The following is a 19,600-nucleotide window of genomic DNA, read 5'->3' on the forward strand; positions in this document are numbered from 1 at the left end:
TGACTGAGTTAAGTCATACAGGACTGAACTGGGGAACGATCATCACCTTCCTGTCGCAGGACTGGCAGACATGCCAGTCCCCAGCCGCCGTCTGCGCTTCGTGACGGGGGAAGCTCAGGGAGGCGACTCAGCCTTCACAAGAGGAGAAGACGGGCAGAGAGGAAAGAGTGAAGAGAAAATCAGAGGGGAGGCGACATCAGCGACACCCAGCGAGAAGCTACGAGAGCCGAGAGAGGTAGACGGAGAAGACAGCAAAACAGAAGGGGACGCGGGAGACAGATATGTGGAGGGATTGAGGAAAAAAGGCGTAGAGACGAAGAGCGCCTACAGATAGAGAAGCAGTCGGGCATCCGTCGGCGACAGAGCCTGTCAAACAGAACACAGGACGCAGGTCGCGTCTGTTCCTGTTTCTGCACAAATCTGTAGAACATGGGCCGCATCAGGTATCACCACATTTGAGGAAGGGCCGGAATTCGACGAACGTTCGAGAAGCAAATCGAAATCCTCAAACACCCAGAAACAGTGAACGACTTGGACAGTGAAGAAGCCTCCTTTGTCCGGTCACACGCAACCGCGATCGTCATCCTTCTCCCAGCGAGCATTCCAACTCGTAGCGAAGCTCTTCTACTTGTTCCCGGTCTCGACCCCACACTGTCCCCCTGTCTCTGGCGCCGCTGCATGCGCATCAGAAGCATCCGTTTCTGCCGTCGGTGGAGCTGAAGACTCCGGTCCTTCGCCGGGTGTCTGTCCACTCGAGCTTTCTTTGCCTTCTTCAGGGTGACAGCAGCGATGCATGTTGTAACGGAAAAACTTGCCATAATCGCGAACAATGGACGCGCCGAAGAAAATCTGAGAGAACAAAAGTTCAGACACACTGCTGTAAATTCTCTCTCGAATTGTCTCTGCTTTCCTCCCCACCTCGGCAAAGGACGTTCCCCATCTACTCACAGACACACGGTTGGCATCGATGTAATCAATGTGCACATATCTACATATACACATATATATATATATATATATATGTATACATGCATGTGTATAGATGTATTCATATGTAGAAACGCTACTACGAACCATATACATAGAAAGATATAACATATGCCGATATATATATATATATATATATATATATATATATGTATGAATATCGAAGAGGGATACCGAGAAGGCGTCTGTGGATTGAGAGAGGGCGACGTGTATTTTGCCGTGAGAGGCAAGGATATCCTGTGCGTCTACAGTGTGTTTTGTCTGTTACCGGATTGCATTCGACGACAATGGAGAACTCGGACTCTCGAATGTTGACCTTGTACGCGGATCCGACTTCTTCTGCGAGAAGGTCGAGAACAACTTGTTTCTTCACTGTATCGAAGCCCCGGCTGGTGTACTGGCAGGACCAGGTGGAGACGACCTCTCCCTCGTGATTGTCGCCTTGCTCTGTTTCCTTTCCACGCTTCTCTGATGGGCGTCCTCCAACGTCCTTTACCGGGTCTGCGGTCTCGTCTCCTTTCGCGTCTCCCTGCGATTCTCCAGCTTCCGTAGAGACCGCGTTTCTCTCGCCAGCACTCGCGGCTCCTTCTGCCGCCTTCGGCGTCCGCTCTGAACCAGCTGGAGCGTCTCCCCGGTCTTCTTCTCTCCCGTCGCCATCTGCCGCTGAACGCCGCGCGGCGCGCGAGTGGAGCATCTGCTTTGCAATCAAAGGCCTGACGATCGAGAGCAGCCCAGCCACAGTCGGCGGAGCTGTCGCGTCCACGGGGATGATGCGAGCGATGTGCCTGCGGAGATGGAGGATCGAGAGAGCGAGACGTAAAACGCATCACGGTGCTGCGCCAGCAGGAGCGATGAAAAAAACCACAGCCGATTCCTTTGTTTCTGACGGCGAACAGAGAGTCGCAAGCATGCAAGGTGCCATACAGGCACTCCTTGGAGACTCTGGTGTCGGTGAAGCAAGCGACTCTCACCACTCCACGCAGACGAACATCCGGCAGGAAACGCGCAAACGCGATTCTCGCGACAGCGGAAGATCTTGCATGCACAGTGCTGTGGCGTTTCGCATACGGAGAAAACTCGAAGAACTTAGGTCTCGCGACTATCCCTCAGGGGATGCAGGGAACGTTTCACGACAAAACAATGCAGCGAGCGAAAAGAGCAGTTCCGGGTCGCAGAGGCAACAGCTGGCGAAACCGCGACAAGGAAAGAGAACACGGAGAAGGCTCTCGAAACGGAGGGATACAGAAATCCCAGGGAATCCATCAACTCTGCTGTTCCGTCCTTTTTTTATCTACCTATATCTGTCCAACTATAGGCCCATATAGGCACCCATATCTATCTACATAGAACTTCCGATGTTCATCGGTACCTCTTTATCTAAATCGGTCGATCTGTATCTATCGAACTCTGTATATATGCATACTTATGCGCATGGGCAAACGGAGAGAGGTATATGGAGGGAGGCACAGAGAGACAGAGTCTGCAAAAGAAGCAGTACGCTAGCGACAAAAGACAGAGACAGGCAGAAATGTGGAGAGCACAGATAGGACGCTGTCTGCAGCGAAGAAATCCTGAAGAGGGAGAAAAGCAGAGAAACGCCGAGCGCATGCGCATGTCAGAAGACAGGTCTCAGATGGTCAAATCGCATCATGAGCTAGTGCAAGCAGAGACGACTGCGAACCTGCAAGAGAAGACGCCCGGCTGAGCAACCATGCGCTCCATGAGTCCGTGGAGAATCTCAGAAGGGATGTCTTCTTCTCGTGTGAACCGGATGAAAATGGCTCCCTGAGAAAATGAAGCGAAGTGAAATGGGGAGCATTCCATGACGAAGCGAAAGGCAAAGCAAGGCTCCACAAACATGGACGTTTAGAATGGTCAGCAGAGCAAACGCCAGCGAGAAAAACACCCAGAGGCCCAGCCCAAACGTGAGAAAGTCTTCAGTCTCCACACGGAGAGAGAAAGTGGAACTGAGACAGCAGTCGATTCCAAGAACCTCGACACCGCGGAAGAAGGTGAGCAAACAGAAAGCTTAGTCAGAAGGAAAGAGCTGCGATGCCCGCTGTTGACGCATGCATACGACGACACAACTACCAAGCTTCTTCGATCTGCCGGTCCTCCACACCGCGGGGGTCCGAACATAAGAACGGCTATGACGCAAGAAGAAAAATGACAAGAAACCCGGCGGAACTGCACAAGAAGGAGAGGCACAAAACGGAGACGTGAGAGCCGAAGGTGGAGATGAACCAGGAGGAGAAAACGAAAAAGAGAGAAGAACAAGGAGAGAGAGGAGGAGGCGATGTGACAAGCGAGGGAACGGATTGCGAAGGCCTGCACAACGAGAGAAACTGAAGGAGTGAAGGACGACAAAAAAAGGAAATGCCTCACTTTGAGGAGATCTTTCATTGGAATGAAGCGCCTCTGGCCTTCGCGCAGTGTCGCGAGTTCAGACGCCAGCGCGTCCGTCACCTCGTCAGCGGCGCCGCGTCTAGAGAAAAAAAAGAGAAGAGAGAAAAACGGAAAATGCAACATGCTTGGCAAGAGTAGGAAGGAACGAAACGGCAAACAAAATACACAAAAGCGTCCCTGACGAAGGGAGGACAGTCGGTGGGCGGCAAGCGAGAAGGTCACAGGACGCACACACAGAGACTGAGGAACGACGAGAAGTTGACATACGACGAGTCTGAACAGAGAGAACGCCATGGCAAAACGCAAGCGACAAAACGACCGCGAAAAACACCGTCTCTCTCTCTTGCTCTCTCACTCTGAGGCTGCATGCATCGGCGCAGGCATGCCTCAGCAGCGAACTGCGAGAGGTACGTCAGGCTTTGTCATCACCCTCTCTCGCGCTCTCGCGCATGCTGAGAAAGAGCTGCGCCTCTAGAAAGAACGAATTCAGACAACCGTGCCACCGCCACAGACACTACACAGACCTAAATCGCAATATACATATATATATATATATATGTATATATATATATATATGCGTATGTATACATGTATGTATATGTATATAGATATATATGTATATGTCTATATATATATATATATATATATGTATATATATATATATATGTATATATATATATATATGTATATATATATATGCATATACATATGTATATTTATGTATGCATATCAAGAACGAAAATGTATATATATATATATATATATATACGAGTGCTTGAACACACAAGTATTTGGACATAAATACGCATATAGGTGTGAACAAAGAACGAGTCGGTATATAGAAACATGACGAGAATATACAGATGCATGCGTGCATGCGTAGGCTGATGAACGCGTTTGGACGGCAGGAAGCGCACACACATGCAGAGTCGCGCGAGAGAGTTGACATGCAACGGAAGGGAGTGGAGAGGAAAGAATTTGAGGTGAAGTCCGCGTCCTTCGTGCCTCACTCTGTACTCATTTCCGGTTTCCGCGAGTCGTCTTCAGGAAGGAACTGCAGCGCAGATGGAAAGCAGCAGAAAGCCAATGAAGGAAACAGACGTCTCTTCAGCTCCAACAGTCGACGCCCCTCGCGTTCGACGCTCGGTCAAACACAGCGGTCGCGCTGGGAGCTGTCGAGCTGCGTTTTCGACGGTCCTTTCCAGAACGATCGGGGACGCCTGGGAGCCGCGAAGAGGAGAAGAAAGCGTCTCTCAGTGCACCGCCTCGCGTTCGCTGGACGTTTTCTCTGTCTGGAGGCGGTTTACCTTTGCAAGGAATCTTGAGAACAAGTTGCTTCGTTGAGTCAGATCTTATCTACACTTTCAGGTTTCCTTGAAAGTTCAAAGACGTCTTGCGGGCGTCACTGGAGAGGTCTGTGAAGAAGGCCGCGGGTGCCGGCGAGCTCTGCAAATTGTGCGCTCCTACCTGACGTATCTTCTCTCTCCCCCCTCGTCTTTTCCTCCCTTTAGGTTTGCCCCCGTTCGCTTCTTCGACCGCCTCGCTCGCGCGCCTCTGTGCGCTCGTCTCCGTTGATTTCTCGTTCACCTGTTGCGTCAGGAGAAAGCTGCAACTTTCGATTTACCTGATTCATTAAATTCATGAATTCTCGAATTGCATGCCTGTCACCCGTGTTGGTTGTCAGGAAGACGCCTTTGCATCCTTGTCGCTGTTCGACGTTCAACCGACGCCGCTGAAGCAAAATAAGAAGAAACGCAGGCCAGTTGCGTAGGCAAGCTGACGAAAGAGTCGCTTCTCATGAAAAAGAGATTCTGTTCCTCGCCTTCTTCCTCGACGGAAGACAGGAGCGGGCAGGTGCATGCCCATGCTATTCGTTGCGAGGAGAGTCGGAGGCTTTTTTTGAGGAGAGACTGAGGCTTTTTGTGAGGCGAGACTGAGGCGTTTTGTGAGGAGAGTCGGAGGCTTTTTCTGAGGAGACACTCAGGCGTGGACGCGAGCTTCCAAACCCCCGGGTGTACGGTTTCAGAAAAATCAACAAGAATCATTTCTAAAAGCATGCACCTGAAACATTAACAGTAAAAGACAAGAAGCGAGTGTCAGTAGGTGCTCAAGACGTACGACCTGTAGACTTATTTGCTAACGAATTAACTGCGGCGAAATACAGGTACGCTGCATTTTCGGGGAAGCGAACTTCAGAACTTGAAAGGCCGCTTGTCTCCTTCGACTCTGTGGAGACATCTGGAACTCGGCAGAAAGAAGACGAAAGGAGATGAGGAAACATTCGAGGCAGGGAAGAGAAGGAAAGAAAGAGACCAGTGCTGGAAGTACAGAAAGGGAGGCGGAGAGGGAAGGAGAGAGGTGAAAGACAGAGAAAGGAAGTAAGAGCAGATAAAGACGAGATCCGTACACGAAGAGTGAGAGAAAAGGAAACCCATGCAGAGAAGAAAGGAGAGAGAGACCGACAAGACCCTGAAAAGAGGAAGAGAGAACTGCGGCAAACCGAGAACAGGAAAAGAGCGACAGGACACAGAGAGAAGAAGATGTGCGAACAGGCGGAACAAGGACCAGCCGCAGAGAGAACGAGGCAAGAGGAACGGAGGCAGGTAGAAGACGAGAAGACTGCAACGGAGAGAAAGAGGAAAAGGAACGCAAGATGAATCAAGATGATTCGAGATGAATCGAGATGAAAGAGGTCGATTCCCTGGGTCTGCATCGCGTTCTTTGCGGGTGCATGTGCAGTTGATGAAGTTCTCACCTTCTCGGAGAAGGAGGCGCCGTCGCCTCTGGCGTCGCCTCTGGCACCCGATCGCTTCATTGAATCGGCAGAAAGAAAATCTCCTGGAAAAAGGCTGAAGAAGAAGAGGCGCGCAGCGCAGGGGTATACGGTTTAGGCGAGGAAAAAGGCAACGCCTGGAGAGGCAACGCCGAGGAGAGAAGACGCAGGAGACGATGAGAGGAAGGCCGGCGCCAGTGTAGCGAGAGGAGAACGACCGAGAGGGGCGTCCTTCGAGAACAGAAGGTAGAAGAGACGAAGGCTCGATCCAGGGAAGCCAGAGGCGCGCTAAACGACGCGAGAAATCTGAAGAAAGGCTGCATGCACCGGGACACAGATGCGCGCGGTACCGGAGAGGCGCGAAGAGCAGAGGAACGGCGAAGACGTCGAAGGAAGCCGACAGCGAAGAAGAGAAAACCGCTAGAGCGTTGGCTGCGTCAGGGAAAACGCGAATCTTCGACTGAAGAACTTCCGCCGCTAAAATAAAAAAAACGCATGCAGCCCCGACATCGCGGCCGCAGCTGACGCGGGGGGACTCCATCGTCGGACGCGCGCAGTGCGAAGGGAGTCACCTGGGGAGGTCGAAATTCCAAGAGAAAAAGTCCAACTCTGTAATTCGAACTTGGTAGACGGCCTTCTTTGCGTCTCGGCTTGAAAAAAAGTCTGAGACTCCTCAAGGTTCTTCCTTCTTCTTCTCCATCTGTCTTCTTCCGAGACAGAGACACGATCAGTATGTCTCCTCCGCGTCCTCCAATGGCCTCACAGAGGGAGCTATCCAGTATAGGCGTCGCCGCCTTTGTCCTGTCTTTCTTCGGAGTCGGACGCAATGCGAACTCGCTTTCCTTTCTTTGCCTGCGATTCTTCATCGGTTTGGCCTTGCTTTTCAAGCTCACTTCGCAGAAAAGGAACTCTTCTCGCAAGCAGGAGGCGTAACCGCTTTTTCCGCGAGTGACCCCTGCAAGACAGGCCAGGAATTCTTTCATGTCAACTTTGCATGCGCGCGGACTCGAGAAGGGAGGCGCTTTGAGTTTACGCAGTGGTTTCCTAGCAGAGCCTTCCTTTTGCATTCAGAGAAGTCGAGCCTGTCTGCTTGTTTTGTGGATTTTCCATCTCCTTCCCCGACGCAGCTGTCGTCCAGACGCGTCTGTACACATCGCTGTTCGCAGGACCGGCAGAAAGACGCGAGAAGCTCCGATGCTCGCTTGTAAATCAAGACAGGCACTCGAGAAATGCGTCGTAGACGATCTGTCTCTCTATCTCTCCTCTTCTTGTCTGTTTCTCTTTGTCTCCCCTTCATCCTCTTCTTTCCCCTTCTTCCCCTGGCTGCCTGTTGCCTGGCTTCTCTTCTTCTTTTTCTTTCCTTCCTCTCCCGTGCTTCTTCTTCTTCTTTTCGTCTCGTCTCTTTCGTGTCTAGGTTCCCCTTCAAACTCCAAGCGTAGCGGCTTTGTCCCCAGTCCCTCGTCTTTCCTCTTCTCCCTTCTTCACACTGCTTCGTTTATCGCAGATGCCCTTCCGGCTGACGTCGGAAAAGGCTCTCTCTGCCGCGCTTTCTCTTCCGTCTGATCTGCACCATGCGGCCCCCCGGCGCCTGCCATCGCTTTCTCCTTCTTTTCGCCTCTCTGAATTTCTTGCTTTTCTTCGCCTCCGATCTTCTTCTCTCTCCCTCCGGCTCGCCTGCCTTTGTCTCTTGCGCCCGGGTGGCGTCCTGGCGAAAGATCTTCGGAAACACTGCTTTCAGTTTCTCCTCTTCCTCTCCATTCCACCCAGTCGACCAGTCTTCTCCAAGTTCTTCGTTCACTCTCCTTTCGGCGAGCTCCTCGACTTCGCCTTCCTCGACTTGGCGGTCTTCTCGTCTTCTGTCTCTCCATTCTCTTCCTTCCTCGCGGAGCCGTCGTCATGGCTCGTCGTCTCCTTCATCTCCTTCTCTCTCGTCGTTTCCTTCTTCTGCAGCCGATGCTGTGTCCTTGGCCTTTTCGTCTGCGTCTTTCGCACTTGATGCTCCTTCTTCAAATGGTTCTTCTTCTTCAGTTTCTTCTGGGCTCCCCTCCTTCTCCAGATGTTTTGCTGGCTTGGTGAGGCGGCCTCGTCCGCTGTCTGGTGTGCAGGCATTTTCTCCGGTCTGCTTGCCCTGGTTCGTCCCTCCGTTCTTCTCCGCATTTTTGTCTTCTGTTGTCTCTCGCGTCGCTTCTCTCCCGCGTCGTCCTTCACCGGAGTTTGCTTCTCCGGTCCTCTCTCGCTCTCCCTCAGTTTCATCGGCCTTCTTCTCCGTATCGCCGCCGTCTCCTCCTCTGTCTTCCCCGTCCTCGCGTTCGTCCTCCACTCACAAGGCGGAGAAGCGTTTCGCGCGGCTGCGCAGCACCCGCCGTCTTCTCGCAGATCCTGAAGATGAGGATGGAAGCGAAAGCGACGAAGCAAGTGCCGGAGAAGAGGAGAACGAGTTCTCAAAGTAAGCGAGCGTAGTTCACTTCCACCTTTCTCTCCAGAAGTCAGCGCGCGGCGAGAGAAAGTTGTGGAAAGGAGCAGCGAGGAATCCGCGACCGGAGGCGCGAGGGAAGTAGGCGAAGAAAGAGAGAACGCGAAGGCGACAGGAGAGGAGGCAACATGACGGCAGATGCGGTGAAAGAGCGAGAACAGGAGCACAGAAGAGAGGGTGAAACACAAGCGGACAGACCGCTGGAGCACGACGGAGGCCGCGTATATGTGGAGAGAGAGACAGAAGGAGAGGAGGAGAAGCCAAGGGATCAAGACTGAGTGGAAGGCACAAGGGAAAAGCTGAACGTTGAGGAGACAAACGAAACAGAAATCCGACAGCGCAGGAGTGCCTCACCGACATGAAAGGAAAAAGGGAGGTCAACAACAACTCACAGATGTGAACGTTCCGGCGCTGTCTTGAGTTCTTCGTCTGGTCCCGCAGAGCTCCCGCCTCCCTTACGCTTCTCTTTGCTTCTCTTTGCTCTCGTTCCGGGTGCACTCGAGGAAGTTTCTCTCCTCAGCTCTCTCTCTTTTCCCTCACTCTTACGTCTCCCGGCGTCGCGTCTCCGGATTGGATTCGGTCTCCTGTCCTTCCGCATCGACTCTCCACCTTTCCTGTCTCCGTTGTTCTCTCTGCTCCTGTGACGCCTCTCTCGCCTGTCTCGTCTCGCTCGCCTTTCTCGTCTCGATCGGCTTGCCGTTGTCTGTCTGTCTTTCCTTCCCCGCACTCTGCGCGTTTTTCCCTGCATTTTCTGTCCATCGGCATGTCGCCAATGTTTCGTTTTTTGTTCGCAGGTCTCCATTTCTTCCGGTTGTCGGTCTCGAGGCGCATGTCCAATTGCTCACCGCCACGAAACTCTTCTGCGCCTGTCCTTCGCAACTTGCCCTCACTTCGGCAGCGGCCAGCGCTGCTCCCGACGTCTACGCCCGCGTTCGCTCTTTTATCGCCGCATCTGGTCTCTCGTTCTCTGCTGGCGTAGACCCCTCTCCTTCTCCACCTTCCTCTTCTTCCTCTTCTTCTTCCTCTACTTCCTCCTCTTCTTCCTCTTCTTCTTCCTCTTCTTCATCTGCACAGTCGAGGACTGCTTCCTCTTCCCTGTCTTCCTCTCTCGCTGGTTCGTCGCCTTCTTCCTCCGCGTCACTGCACGCGTCCTCCGCCACTCCACTGGCTTCTCCCTCCCCCCGTTCTTGCTCTGCGTCATCGAACGCTTCCTGTTCCAGTTCGTCCTCCTCTCCCGCGACTTTGCGTGCTTCTTCTGTGTCTGAGGAAGTTCCTGCAGTTTTCGCGTCCCCGCATTCGTCGGGTGTCGCCGCGCCTGTGACGCTCCGTCTCCGACCCAACACAGCGGTCTGCCCTGTCTGTCTGGGCGAGCCTGGGAGTCTCCCTTCGCCGAGTCGCGCTGCAGTGGAGGCCGCGCTGAAAGCTGCTCTGCTTCTTCACTGCACAGACATCCGTTAGTCTCTCTTTCCTCGTTTCTGAAGTCGCAGGGTCGATGGCCATTCTGAACGAAATGCAGTCTTCTGACCGTGTGTGAGAGGATGCGCCAGCGCGAGACGCCAACACACTGGCACTCCGCGCGTCTCCTGCGAAAGCACTGAGACGGTGTCTGAAGCGCGCGCGTTTAGGAAGTCTTTCTTCTACAAACGAAAACTCATTTGAAGATGCGGACATACCTCGTTTCAACAACGCGCTCGGTGTCTGAACTCGAACACCATAACTCCTTGAACGCAGGCAAGAGGACAGAGGTCCCGGTAGGTGGGGTACACCATCTCATCACAGCGTCCAGGTGCCTCTCGTTTCCTAGACATCGCTCGACATCTGTGGTTTGTCTTTCTCCACAAACGCCTGAGCGACAAGGACTTTGGCTTGGGGACCCTCCATGCGTTGGCTTGCAGCGAACGTCCTCGAATTCGATCGAAAGGCTTATATATACCCCGACTTGGGGAAAAACTACCAAATCAGTCAGCTTCGAAAGTAGGTCGGCGACACGGTCGGTCGGTGCTCGCTCTTTTCGGAGCCGTATGGCGGCCTTCGTCTCCTCAGCAAAGCCTGTGGAAGACGGTCATGTCTCGTTCTCTTGACTGGAGGTCCACTCACGATCCTAGTGGGGACGCCTCACGGTTTCGTCGTACTTGACGCGTCGCGGTCTGGTTCTCTGCATCTAGGTTTCCATGAATTGTGCAGACGACGGAGCTTTTTCGGATGGTTTTTCTCCTCTCTCTGAACTCCTCTCTCATGGACCCTCGCCTGCTCTGACTCTCCCTACGTGCTTGCTTCGTATCGAGAAACTGTCGCGTTCTTCTCTTCTTCTCTCGGACTTGTTTCTCTGCACATTGTTCCTCTCAGTCGTTTCGGCCTCTTATCTCTGTCTTTTTCGGCTCGTCCTCTCTCTGCTCGTGACCTCCGTCCTCTGGCATTTTCTCTTCTTCGCGTTCGCCTCCTCACGTTTCCTCTGCTCTGCGTTCCGTCTGGAGCGCGCGCGTCCGGAGAGTTTTCCCCCTTCCTCCGCTTTTCTGTCTTTGGTCTCCCCTCAGGCCTATAGGCCGCAACGGCTACCTGACGCTTCCAAGCTCGGGGAAGCGCATTCGGATTCGCGGCGTCCACCTCGAGGAAGACACCGGGAAACTTGTGCAGGTCCCTGTGGTAGGTCGGAACGAAGTGAGCAGCGCGGCGAGGAAACAGTGCGAATGCAAACGACGAGACGCAGAGAGCAACGCGTCCAGGAGCAAGGAACGCAGGTCGAGCGCTTCGCCACGGAACGCCCTCAACCTCAGACAGATCCAGAGGCGAGGGCAGGCCGCCAGTCCTCATTTGCGTTGCAGGAAGGCACCGCGAGAGACGGCTACACACTGGCAGACACCCGCGTACAGGTGGAGCACGAAGGGAGACCAGATAGAGATTCGCAGTCGGGGGTGGAACAGGCGGGAGGGATTCTGTGATGGCTCTCGCGTCTGGCTGGCTCGCACATACATCGCGCTTCTCAGCTGTTGCGGTGTCATCAAGTAACCTAAGAGATTCCGAGAGTCCCCAGAACTCCAGCCACCGTCGCCCGCGTGGAGGACATCGCACGAGAACGAGGAAGGAGCACCGGATTGGCCTCTATGTGCGACCGCCGCTGGACCGTGTGTCGTCTTTTTTCTTCAGACTGGGGACGCTCTGGAGGAACTAACGGGATGCCGAGGGTCCATCCTCTCTCCGGAAGAGAGGACAGAAGACGGCGAAGCGGGGAGCGACGGACATGACGCCCGACCTGGAGGCGGAGGTGACGAGAGACAAACAGAAGCGCGACAGGAGAGAAAAGAGATGGTGGACACAGTGACGCTGTTGGAGATGAACAGAGCAGGCCTGCCGTTGGTTGAAATTGTCACGGAAGTGAGGTTCGCTGAGCCGCCTCCGAGGTGGAGACTCCGAGGTGGAGGTCGATCTCTTCCTAGTCAGTGACTTTCGAATTCTCTCTTCATGTCAATCGCGACTTCGCCTCTCCTCACTCGCGCTGCGGTGACCTCCTCCACGTCCTTTCGTCCTCCCGTTACTCTGCTTCCTGACCGTCTTTCTGCTTTCTCGTCGCTCCTCTGCTTCTTGCGAATCCACGCTCGCTCCCCGCCCTCACCGCCTGTTGTCGCTTGTCTGAGGCCTCTGCTTTTAGGTTGCATCTGCTTTGAGTTCTCTCTCTTTCCTGTGTATTCTTCCCTCTCGTAGCCGGACGTCGGCAGCGCAGACGAAGCTGTTGAGTTTCTCCGCGAGCTTCGCCTTCTGTTTCGCTCGGCAGGTGAGAAAAAGTTTGGTAGCGAGTCCAAGTGTTGCAGAGAAGGTTCGGAGCTCCGAGAAAGGGCATTCGATTCGAGGCGGCGGAGACAGCAGACCGGCGCAGCGAAGGGGAACTGCTGCGCGAGAGAAACAAAGACACGGAACACACGACGCGCGCATGAACAACGCCGAAATGCTCAAAGACGAGCGACAAAAATGCTGAAAACCGAACGAGAGAAATGCTGAAAACCGAACGAGAGAAATGCTGCGAGCAGAGCGGCAGAAAGCAGAAGCCAGTCTGGGAGAAGAGTGAAATGGATTCTCGGAGAAAGAGAACCGCGTCGTTCAGAAACGAGAAACACCCCCGGAAAAAGCAGCAAACACCCGAATCTCGAAAGGTTTTGAAGATGGCGTCAGATGAAATGGCAGACCTTGGTGGGCGGGTCGAAGGAGAGAATCTCCTCTTTCGAGAGAAGCGCCTCCACAGAGAGGAGGAGGAGACGAGCGGAGACGGCGACATGGTGCCTCGAACTCTTTGTCTGGGTGGCTGAAGCCTTGGTAGATCCTTGGTTCTGTTTCTGTCCTCTGTCGGAAGACGCAAGACATGCTGAATCTCACCGGTCGGATGCCTTTTTCTCCCCACCCTCGCTTTGCAGATATCAGCGACTCTGGCCTCGACGCCCAGGTCTTCTTTGTTTCTTCTGCTTTGTAGATTATCGCTTGTACGTCTCAACGCCGAGTCAGGCTTTGTCGGAGTCTGTGGAAGAGTGAGACGGTATGTGTGCGAGAACGAGACGGGTGTCTTTTGAAAATGCGCTCGGTGTTGCTGTCTCTGCAGGCATTGCAACATGCGTCATGGCTGACGGAGCAATGCGGTGTGACGTCAATGTCTCGCTTCGGGAGCGAACGACGCGAATGGACTTCCCTAGGGTCAGACGCCTCTCCTCGACGAAACTGTCTCCCACAGACTTCCAGTTTTCGTCTCTTTTTTCCCTGCCTGCGGGACTCAGCGTCGTGAGATGTCTTCTCGACCTCGCGACTTCCTTTGCGCGTCTCTCGGCTTCTGTTCTGCACCTGTTCTGCAGAGGTTTTGACTTCATCGGGAGCGCCTCCGATACTCTCGCAAGCGCGCAGGGACAGCCACACAAGCGGGGAGTTCCAATTGGGTTTGAAGCGCATCTGCAGACCCAACCATTTTTCTCTGACCTTCACAAAGGCACATCGCTGTTCAAGTCGCGCGCGATAACCATTCACGATGCCACCCCTGTACATACAAATAACAAATGCATGCAAGTAATTACGTATATATCAAATATGAATATTATGTATTTACATATATATACATATATATACATATATATATATATATATAAATATACATATATGTACGGGTCGTATAAGGACTTGACTCTGTTCCTGTTATTTGGGTGTCGACCAAAATTCTGTTTGCGCTCGTCGGAGCGGAGCGAGGAGCGGAGACAGAAGTCGAAGGCCCGATCGGACGCTGGTGACCTGCTGTCGTTTGTTTCAGACGGAAGTGAAGAATGTGGGGTCTCTACGCGGCGTCCGTAAAGCGGTCGAGTTTGAGCTTCTGCGGCAAAAATCGATTCTGCATGCGAAGCGGCCGTCGCCGAAGGAGACGCATGGCCCTCACGTCGCCGAGAAAAGCGGAGACAAAGAAACAGGCTTTTCGGCAAGTTCGAGACAGCGACAGACGAACGAGCTCGAGTTCGACGGCGTTCTTGAGGCACAGACAAGAATGTGGGATGACCGACGCCAGGTGCGTCCTCAAATCTGCATGCAACAAATAACGCTTACCACGCAGTTACAAAGGACCATGCAAGTCAACAACCATGTGATATGCGGACCGACCCGAGTTCGCAAACATCCGTATCCCTTCATGTAGCGCTGGATTCGCCTATTTGTCTACCTACTAGATCTGTCTACATCTGTCTCTGTCTATCTATATATCTTTAGCTGTCTATCCATGGCTCTAGCTATCCATGTCTTTATCTATTCATCACTCTATCTATCTATACCTATCTCTATCTCTTCGTGTATCTCTATCTATCTATCTATCCATCTATGTCTTTATCTATTTGTGTACCCACCTACTTATATCTATCTTTATCTATCTATCCAACCATCCGTTTATCTCTCTGTGCATATATATATATATATATGTATATATATTTCTTTGTGTGTTGCTTCCATATTTGTTTCGCGATAGTGAAGCGGGTGAAGGATATCAGGCGTGCGTCAGCGTGACTAGGCAGGTGGCGGTATGCATAGGAATGTACGGATGTATACATCGGTTGGTACATCTTCAAGCATTCGTATGCATCCTTCTCCATTGAAAGGTACATGCATATGAATATATATATATATATATATAGATATATATATGCTTATATGGGAATGTGTGTACGCGGTTGTCGGGTGGAGAAATGTTTTTGTGGACTTCTGTATGAGCGTCTGAGAGCGCCGTTTTCCGGTGGGGGCGGACGAGGATAGCTCACCGCCTTTTGCTTCTCTCGGCAGCTGAAAACGAATTCTGTGCAAGAACGAAATAGCTTTGCCTTTTCGTTCCTTGCAGCTTGCTGCTGTGGTGCCCGTGAAACAGTTCACACAGAAGCGGATCTGTAAGTGTCATTTCTCCCGTCAAACTGTCCGGCAACTCGGCCTGCGGCTTTGCGCATTTGTTTCTTCTCGCGGTCGCGGGTGGAGAACCGCATTTCCTTCGAGTCCTGGACGTTCACCTTCCCGATCTACAGCTGTTGGAGTTCAAGCGTTTGCGACGTCAAAGCTACTCGACATCGATTGCTTTCCTTCTGTCTTTCGCTGCTTCAGCAAACGCTCAAAATGCGATCGAAATTCGCTTCTCAGGAGTACTTTCCTGTCAGAGAGAATTTGATTCCTCCCGTCGCCATCTCGAAGGAGGACATCGAGCGACTGCGGTGAGAGAAGAAAAAAGAATTCTTTTCCTGTTGACGTAGTCTTCGCCGGCGGCAGCCTCAGTTTCTGCCCTGCTCTCACCAATGTAAATTTCCGAGGAAAGTCGAGAGCTTCAGCTGTTTTGCTTGCAAGTAGACGTACGCACAGGAAAGCGAGCAGTGGTCCTGAAGAGGATTCCGAACGCGGATTCATAGGCGGAATGGATCCCCCTTTTACCGCCGGTGCCCGCGACCCTGCCTTGGCTTCAACAGCGTTTTTCACTGACTTAAATGCATATCCAGATTCTCCGTCGGAGACCTGTAGACATCGGAGGAGTAAGACTTGCTGCGTCGTTCGTTCTGCTGGACAAACGGTTCTTTCTCGTAATAGAGACTACATGTGATACCAGCAGTCGGGTCGCTGTTCTCGCAGGCAGAGCCTTCCCGAGAGTCCCTCTGCGAGGCAGGAGCGATACGTCACGGCGATGAACCTCTGCCCGAACGCGGCTCGCGTCCTCGTCAGGGACAGCGAAGTAGGAGAGGAGAGAGGGCAAGGAGAAAGAGACGAAAGAAGAAGAAGAACAGGCGAGGGGAATCTGGGGAGGGAGTGGATACGGAGACGCGAGCGGCGAGAGACGTCGATTCTCGCCGAAACGACGAGAGCGAGGCGAAGAAGATGGGGAAGACTGAGGACCTGTAGTCAGGGAGAAGAACGGTTGAGGAGAGAAAGGCCAGTGGCGAGGCAGGGCAGAGAAGAAGAACAACGAAACAGGAGGGCAGACGCCGTAGACAGGAGGAGGAAGAAGAGACACGAGAAAGGAACCAAATAAGGAAGGAAGGATAAAGAAGGAGAGATGAGAAAAAGTGAGACTGGCGGACGAAAGAGAAGAGACGAAGAAAGAAGGTATAAGAAGAGGAGCCAAGAAGGCACACGTTTGGTTTTGGCTTCTTCTTTCCGTTCTCTCAGTATTCGAAATTTCTTCGTTTTCTTCCTCTGAACATCCGCCCGTTTCTGTCTTCGCTTCTCTCGTCTCACAGTTATTTCCGTTCTTTGAGGCCGCTGTCGCCGCCGGAGCTTCGCCGGTCGCGGCGGCTGCATGGCTGCTCAACGAGGTCGCGGGATGTCGCAAGAGGCTTTCTTGCTCTGGAGAGAAGGACGAGGGAGAAACGAAGGAACGTCTCAGAGACGATGAAGGAGAGGCTGCCTCGGCGTCCGCCGTCGGTCGCGAAAGAAACGAAGGACGCGACAAGGGTGCAGAACTCGAAACGCGATTGTTGGCGGTGTCATCGTTGTCGTCAGAAGCCACAGACGCGCCAGAGAGGCCGAGGGAGACAGCGGAGACGTCTGGGAAGCCGCGAGTCCGGCGGCCTGCGAGACGATCAGACGCGCTTCCACTGAAGGCGCTTAAGCTCACGTAAGAGGCCAGGTTCGATGGCGCATATATTTCAGGTTTGAGGTGATCGTTACTTGCTGTCTCTTGTCTCCTTTGTCTCTGCGCGGTTTGGTTGCTCTCCTCTCTCTTTGTTAGATAGACTGTGCATTCGTTCTTCTTCGCGTGAAGAGCCTCTTCGTGCGCCTTTCCTCTCGTAGTGCATTTTTTCGAATTGACGCTGTTGTCACCACTTGCCAAATCCGAGCCTGCGGAGCCCACTCCCCTTCCACAAGGCTCTGGCGGATCTCTCGTTCGTCGTCTGTATTGTTCCACCTTTTTCTTCGCCTCTGCTTCGTCTGCTGCTCTTCCCTCACCCCACGGCTTCTTCTGCAAGCGTTTTCAACTGCTTGGTTCCCGATCTCCAGTGGCCTAGAAGGCCGCAGAGCCAAGGGCCTTTCTTGCGGAATCCGATGCAGTTCAAAACCGATGAACGCAAGTGCCCCCAAGCCTTCCGTGGGGTCCTTGGGTGACGCGCCGTTGTGTGTTGGTGTAGCGCTCGACGTTTTCAGCTTCCGCTGTCGATCTGCCGTTTTCCTTCTTCGCACTCGGCTACGCAGCAGTCGTGGAGGGAGCTTTCGAGGAGACGGAAGGACTAGGAAGCGTCTGATTCTTGCCAAAAATCTCTTTTCCAGCAGAGCTGCTGGACGTGTCTCTGGGAGCTTTTGTTTCCTCGGTCGCCTCTGTTCGCTCTCTCAGGACTCTCGCAAGAAGTCGCTCCTGTTTCGCATGTCTCTTCGTCGAGCTGATTCGTCCTCCCTTCGGTCCGAGCACTGCTGTGCGTGGACGTGCGAGCTGCTGTCTCGACATGCATTCTGCCGTCGTTTTCTCCCTGTGGTTCTGCGGCTGTGTTCAGTCCCGAAAAACTCGCGGAAATGCTCCTGTTGATTGAACGAGGCGCCCTCACACACAACGTACGAACCCCACGGATTTCGCGTCTCTCCTCTGTGTTTTCTTTTTTGTTTTCTGTTTGACCTTCCACCTCTCTCGGCGCTACTCGTGCGTCGTTCTCCCCTCCATCTGCTTCACATTCGATTGACCCTGGCGGCTCTTCGGGCGTCCACCTGTGGCTCACTCGTCTCCGTTGTGTCTGGCCTCTGTGTTCTTCCGTGTTTCCTTTGTCTCTCTCTCTGGAGACTCCGACGTGAGTCTCTCTCTTTCCACGCATCTCTCGTCGATGGTGATGCTGATGATGGTGTGAGCCAGTTCTGAGCGGCGTCTTGAGCCTCGGCGAAGCGCTGCAGGTTCCACGGCTGCTCTTTGCGTTCTCTCGCTCGAGTTGTACCTGGAAGGCAGCGGCGCGCGAAGGTCTTTTTCAGCAACTCAGAGAGGGAAAACGCGGAGTCCTGCGCGTCCTCGCTCGAGGTCCTCACTGCCTCGGAATGTGACGCAGCGACCTGCGTTCCTCCCTACACCTTTTTCTTGCTTCGCCGAGAACGCGTCGTCTCGTTTCCCCCGTCCGATTCCAGTTCGGTCTTTGCAGTTGCGCGTCTGCTTCTTCCTGTCTTGTTCGTTGAGCTCTTCTGTTTCACTCCCTCGCTGGCTTCCAGGCCTGAAACACACTGGCAGTCAATGTACTTGAGTACACAACAGAGAACTGAGAGCTCGGCTGAGTGCGTCCGACGTGGTGTCTCCGAAGAAAAGGCCGTCCGTCTCCTGCCCGCGTGCGTCGCCCCGGTGACGAGTCTTTTCCTAAAGAAACTGCGAGCGTTCTTGCCCTCGACCCTACCTCGATTCCGTGAAGCGGTGCTTTCCAATTCGCTTCATTCAGGCGGCGAAGCAGCTGCTTCCGGATCTGCTCCTCTCATGGGATGGCACGGTCGAGGCGCTCGTCGCTCAAAGAAATCTGAAAAGTGGAAAGCGTCCAGGCGAGGAAACGCCCGCTTCTCTGCCGCAAGAACCCCTACACGACCGTCTCTGTTCAGGAGACTCCGACAGTGTGAGACAACGCGCGAGTGATGCAGGAAATACCCTTTTCTAAGTGCATCCACACCTCTCTTGGCCGTGGCGCCTCGCGTATAGATAGATACATGGACTTTGATATAGGTATATATATATATATATGTAGTATATGCATGCATGTACGTTTGAGAAATACAAAGACGTGGAGGATAGAATAAAAGTTTGTGTGTATGTAAGCGCATTCGTGTCTGTGAGTGTGTGTTACCTCTGAGCGTCAGTCGCACCCGCCAAGTGGAAACCGCAGCCAACCGAGCAGTCCCCCCATGTAGTCGATTTCCTCCCGGTTGCCTACGGACAGACGGAATCGATGCTCAGTCCTGCGCAGTGCTGTAGACATGTGCATGCATGACTCAAACGTCTTTGTCTCTGCTGATTTGCTGATATACATGTACATATGCGTATGTAGAAGCGCTACCATGTGAATCGATCTAGACGCCTATAACGCTAGATGCATATATATATATATATATATATATATATACATATATATATATATATATATGTATATATACTTCGATGTGCGTGTATCTATCGGAGGCTGCGTATCCTCTGTTTCACGAGCGAATGCACCCGATTTGCAAACTCATGTTCCCAGTTCCTCAGAGTTCGTCGTCTTTAGAGTTTTCGCTGCTGCTCAGACGCTTCCCGAAGTGCTGACAATCGAAGAGAGAACCCGCGAGATCCTTGCGCAGCATCCCGAGCTCCTGCAGCAGTTCCGGTAGGGAACCGAAATCGGCTAAGATGTTTCGATTTACGAGTTTTAGGACTTCGGTGATTTGCTCAGCCGCCCCAACAGTTCTCCAAAGATTGTGTATCGCTGAGACCTTTCTACGCTTTGTTTCTCTGGTTCATTAGTGTTTCTTCGCTCTTAGTCACTCAACATAAATGT

The 19,600-nt window shown here is 52.9% G+C and overlaps 2 protein-coding genes across 2 annotated transcripts; one reads left to right on the plus strand and one right to left on the minus strand.

Annotated features, from left to right (window-relative positions):
* Positions 1-624: 624 nt before the first annotated feature.
* TGME49_233830 (hypothetical protein) lies at positions 625-6,208 on the minus strand (the record flags this gene model as incomplete). Its single annotated transcript, XM_018780377.1, has 7 exons — positions 625-849; positions 1,256-1,772; positions 2,669-2,772; positions 3,373-3,472; positions 4,404-4,447; positions 5,018-5,125; positions 6,149-6,208. The coding sequence occupies 7 exons, from the start codon at positions 6,206-6,208 to the stop codon at positions 625-627; spliced, it is 1,158 nt and encodes a 385-aa protein (XP_018636765.1).
* Positions 6,209-7,737: 1,529 nt separating this feature from the next.
* Positions 7,738-18,730, plus strand: TGME49_233838 (PET112 family, C terminal region domain-containing protein; the record flags this gene model as incomplete). The annotated part of the gene is made up of 13 exons (XM_018780378.1): positions 7,738-8,612; positions 9,434-10,092; positions 10,535-10,613; positions 11,174-11,282; positions 11,784-12,011; positions 12,339-12,408; positions 13,225-13,316; positions 13,918-14,166; positions 15,237-15,343; positions 15,753-15,852; positions 16,358-16,734; positions 17,606-17,663; positions 18,521-18,730. 13 exons carry the CDS (start codon positions 7,738-7,740, stop codon positions 18,728-18,730), a joined length of 3,213 nt encoding a protein of 1,070 aa, XP_018636764.1.
* Between the last annotated feature and the right edge of the window lie 870 nt (positions 18,731-19,600).

The sequence above is a fragment of the Toxoplasma gondii genome, chromosome VIII (genome assembly GCF_000006565.2).
Source record: "Toxoplasma gondii ME49 chromosome VIII, whole genome shotgun sequence".
Lineage (NCBI taxonomy): Eukaryota > Apicomplexa > Conoidasida > Eucoccidiorida > Sarcocystidae > Toxoplasma > Toxoplasma gondii.